At 41.7% G+C, this 4,670-nt stretch overlaps 1 protein-coding gene across 1 annotated transcript; it reads right to left on the reverse strand.

Annotated features, from left to right (window-relative positions):
* Positions 1-280: 280 nt before the first annotated feature.
* On the reverse strand, positions 281-4,331 carry LOC110059321 (metabotropic glutamate receptor 3-like). Its single transcript, XM_089294503.1, has 2 exons — positions 4,274-4,331; positions 281-3,288 (listed from the first exon to the last, which is right to left on the reverse strand). The coding sequence occupies exon 2, from the start codon at positions 3,266-3,268 to the stop codon at positions 605-607; it is 2,664 nt and encodes an 887-aa protein (XP_089150629.1). The 5' UTR covers positions 3,269-3,288; positions 4,274-4,331; the 3' UTR covers positions 281-604.
* Between the last annotated feature and the right edge of the window lie 339 nt (positions 4,332-4,670).

A 4,670-nucleotide genomic window follows, 5' to 3' on the forward strand; every position in this document is an offset into this window, starting at 1 on the left:
GTGATGGAGAGTGGATACTTAATCTCCTATACCAAAACACTTGAAGAGCAAACTTCAGTGTATTTAACCATTAGTCCACATAACCTGTCTATGATGTTATTATGGAATAATTTGGCCGACCCCCTTCTCTGACCACCTGGTTTTCTCAGACAATGACTCTTAAAACTCAATCGTCCATTTCACTAGACAGTTTTAAAATCAGTGCATGCATGAAACAGTCGGACGAATGAGCAGGAGTCGTATTGGACCGTATTTCCAGCTAAATTCACTAAATTCAAAATTCAAATGCAAAGGAAACCATTCTTTTTCATTCAAATCATTCTACGTGACCTTTCATCCGGTCAGTACAAAATGCAGACAGTACAATACTGCAGATTGGGTACAAAATGCAAACCGCAGCCTGGGTAAAAAACGCAGGCTGAAACTAAAAACTCTTTATACTTGCACAATAAGCGCAATCGTTGGGAACACAGGAGGAAAGCATGGGAATAAAAGTGATTTCAAAACTTTTGTTTGTACGCCATCGTGAACTCGGATTACAATAGTAATGCCTCGAACTATACGGACCTCTGCCGACTCTAAAAACCTAAATACGAAGCCGTAACTAGTTTGTTAAACTGCTGACAGAAGCAAATTCCTGATGCATTTGTTCTTGGTTGCTTGCTTTCTCAGGAGAAATGCCGTTTTTACCTTTAGGGGAACTGTTAAAAGAGTAATCTGAAACTTGGGAACTAACAGCCTCATGGGTATTCTTTTCAGGCTGCCGCATAATGACGTAAATCTTTGGACCGAACATGCAGGCCAGCAGCCCGTAAGAGTTCAGAAGAGTCATTGCGCATGTCAGGTTTATTGCGTAGGAGCCCTTGAGGCCGATATCAAGAGGATAGTATGCTACAGACGAAAGTAGCAAAATGTACATAGAGAATCCAATATATCTAGCCTCGTTAAAATTCTCGGGTAGTGTTCTTGCTTTGAAGGCATAGAACGTGCAAACAACTGCAAGGAACGATGTATATACCGAAATGGCGATCTGCAATGACAATCCAATAGATGATTGGTGCAGAGAACACGACAATAGAACGGTTCCTTCTACTTGGTGTATGATTCGCTCTTGACGTGGAGCATCCAACGCAATCCAGAACGACAGAAACATACCCGGTATAAAGATAAGTACCAGAACTAGAAATGTTTGATTTTTCGCTGAAAGAATAAACTTTTTAAATCTTTCTGCGATCACGTTTATTCGGAATGCACTTAGTATTTTCATTGTCTTAAGAATCAAGATAGAGATGAATGTAACGAGCACCGTTGACCGCCAGCAGTGAACCAAACTACACGTGATGTCTGTGGGTTTGGCAAGAGATAAAATGGACACAGAAAAAGATAGCGCGATTGTCACCATAAGAATCGAACTCAATTCACGGTTTGCTGCTTTCACCAAAGGTGTTTCGCGATGCTTATAGAGGACGAAGCTACAAATGCCGACGAGAACAAGTCCAATAGTTGCAAAAAGGATCACAAGGATGGAGGTCATGCTGGACCACAAGAACTCAACTTCTGGGAGATCCAAGCATTTGGACCTTCTTTGATCCGGCATCTGTCCCAAAGGGCACTCAGTGCAGTTCACGTCATTAACGCGATTACTTACGGTACCAGCCGGGCACTTAATGCATTCCCAGCAACACGGGGTCGTCAGCGACAAAAACGTGCCAGGAGGACAGTCATCATGGCAGAATGACCTTGGAGGAACTGTTTGCCCTGACTTTGCATTCCACCTGATCATGGTATCATTTAACTGGAGGTTTTGCTTTCGATCCTTTTCCCACGAGCCAATAGCACGTTTAACAAGATAGCGTTGATTTGATGATTCATCGCTGTCTTGAAAATGTACGATATCATAGGAAGACGTTACAGGATCTCCAAATTGATCAAAACTGATCCGTCCAGTCAATCCTTTGATGTCAACACGGCGGAGGGACGTCTCGAGTTCTTCTGAGTCTATAGTAACATGATATTTTGAGCACGCATCTGCAGAATTTTTCCTTTCTGGCGAAGAACAATTTTCTAGGTCGTGAATGGCGTTTGCGACAGCAGAAACTGCGTCCAACACGTATGGAATGTAGGTGTCATAAATGATGCGAAAAACCCTCTCCATACAAGCATTCCGTTCCTTTCTCGTCGCTATTGCAGAGCAGTTATGCTGAGTCTCACTTTGCCAAAACTCTTTCCACCAGGGAGCTACGTTCGTTGCAGATACCATAGACCTTTCTTTGATCAAGAAATTCTCGAATTCCTGATTGTCCAAATATCGAGGTTGAACGCCGAGTGATCCATGGAGAATTCTTTGATCGCTAATTTTTATTCCTACAAATACATCATCTTCTGTCGCCAAAGCATCACTTAGAACCCACGTGCGGTCAAATAGATTTTGTTTGACTGCCTCTTTGAGGAACCCACGTCCATATCCACCGAAAAGCCACAAAACCACGACGCGAATGGTCGGATAGCTCTTGAGCTTGCTAACAGCTCTTTTCAGCTTCACATTGTACTCTTGTCGTGGTATATATTCGGCAAACGAGAGGCAAAACGTTTTCCTCTTTTCAGCTTCGGATTCCAATTCCCACACTCCATTACGACCGTAGGAATCGTCCATCGCCACAGCAGCTACGTAGCTCCAGTTAAAATATTGTATGATATCTGCCATGGCACTCGCCTGCTGTCCGTCTGGAGGTGCAGTACGAAAAAAATGGCGGTATTGCGGAGAGCTTAACTCATTGCTTGTTGCCGAGTGGCTGATGACCGGAATACCAGCCACTTGCAAAAGGCTTGCCACCAGCACGGCACTCCCAGAATCCGTTGGGCCAATAACAGCTGCTATGGGCGTTGGCTCATTCTGCTTCCTATCTTTCCCATTCACACACGTACAACTAGCATTTTGGACTTCCCCCATCAGCTCATTTCTTCTGACAAAATCGTACGTGTGCTCCATCGCCTTTGCAGCGCTTTCGCAGTAGTCGCGGATGTCGTATCCCAGACTAATATTTGGAAGTAGATTAGGATCGCTGTTTATTTTTTCGATGGCGAATATCATTGCTTCCACGTGCCCAAGGCCTATTGGGAAAAATTCTCCACATTTACCATCTTCCGTGGTGTAGTGCAACAGGAAGAGACCTCCAATTGTGATGTTACCAGGCTGATGATACCGGTCTTCTCCTGTTATCACTGAGAAAGACAGTGCGATAACGTAGATCGTCAAGAATATGACCATTGTAAACAGTTGTTATGCACCTGAAAAAAGAAGGAAACTAATGTCATGACAGAGATACGATAACATATCAAATGGCAACCACTAAGAGTTTCTATCGGTTTTCCTTAATTACATATTATAATCGAGTGAAAATTGACATATGCTAATTTAAATTTTTCTCAGTATTTAAATCTTCACCCGCCGGAGCAATGACTTGCAAAAGAGAGATAAGCTCGGTTCTGCTGCGAGCAGATTAGGAGTAGGTAGAGTAGGTACCGTTACTTCATCCTGGTTTTGATTATAAATAACAAGAAGGTTAGCATTATTTACCGCTGAACAATTGCTTTTATCACACGACCGCAATGTTTTCGATTTTTTATTAATCTGTCAGCTTTTTAAGACAAATCGTTCACTTATCATTAAGTTCCATCTCGGAACGGTTTCAGCTCGTTTCAGCTCACCGAAGCCTCTGTTTGCATTTGAGGACAAAACGTTTTATTCAACTTAATATAATGAAGAGTTAGAAAATGGAAACCCGTGACAGGCTAGCCGTCTATTTTCATTGAAATACATCTTATTTATTTCAGTCTATAATGGCAATTCCAAGATAGAAACTAAATTTCAAGAAAACCGTTTCGTTCAAATTTTTTTGCGTTTCCAATAAGGATGATCGCTGAAACGTCCTTGCCTCTGGGCGAACGCTGCCACAAACACGTTTCTTTCTACTAGATTTCTAACTGGCTAGTGACTAACTAAAGGAAGAAAACTTGTCGCAAGAAGGGCTATCTTTGGGTAAACCGTATGGGTGGATTAAAAGAAAAGGAAAACAACTATCCGCGAAGAATACGGTATTTTTAAGACTGCTTAGACGACATGTGATGGTCATACCACCTGTATCGTTCCCTTAACATTCATATCTTCCCCAAAAGAGGTTTTTTTTACCATTCAGACACTTGCCCTCGATAGCAATAAAATGTTTCTTATGCTTGAGTAGATGTTATCCACCCAATTACGAAGAGTTCTTACCGTAAGGTCTCTCGTTTTTCTGCCAAGTCAACGTCCAAGTGCGCTCATCAATAAAGGTGACGGATTCTTTACTGACAATCTTTAATAACGGGACCAGTCGTTCAGCGAACTATTCGTTGACATAAGTAAAGAGAAACTGGACAGTCACTGTTGTCAAAGTCAACGGTAAGTAAACAGCTTAAAAATACTCATAACTCTTTTTTAATTAAGTTACATCCGTTTTTAAGGGAAAAAAGTACATCTTTGAGACGCGAACACTAGTGTTGTGTAAACGTACACACCAGGTGCTTTTATGTTACCTCTCACTGTGTTATCGCGCTTTAGCTTAAGACTTGAAACCTGCTATAGCACAACAATATCTTTAAAAAAAAGTTGAGACTATAAAAGATTATTTCAG

This window comes from Orbicella faveolata, unplaced genomic scaffold (genome assembly GCF_042242905.1).
Source record: "Orbicella faveolata isolate gen_17 unplaced genomic scaffold, um_ofav_v1 contig_25, whole genome shotgun sequence".
NCBI lineage: Eukaryota > Metazoa > Cnidaria > Anthozoa > Scleractinia > Merulinidae > Orbicella > Orbicella faveolata.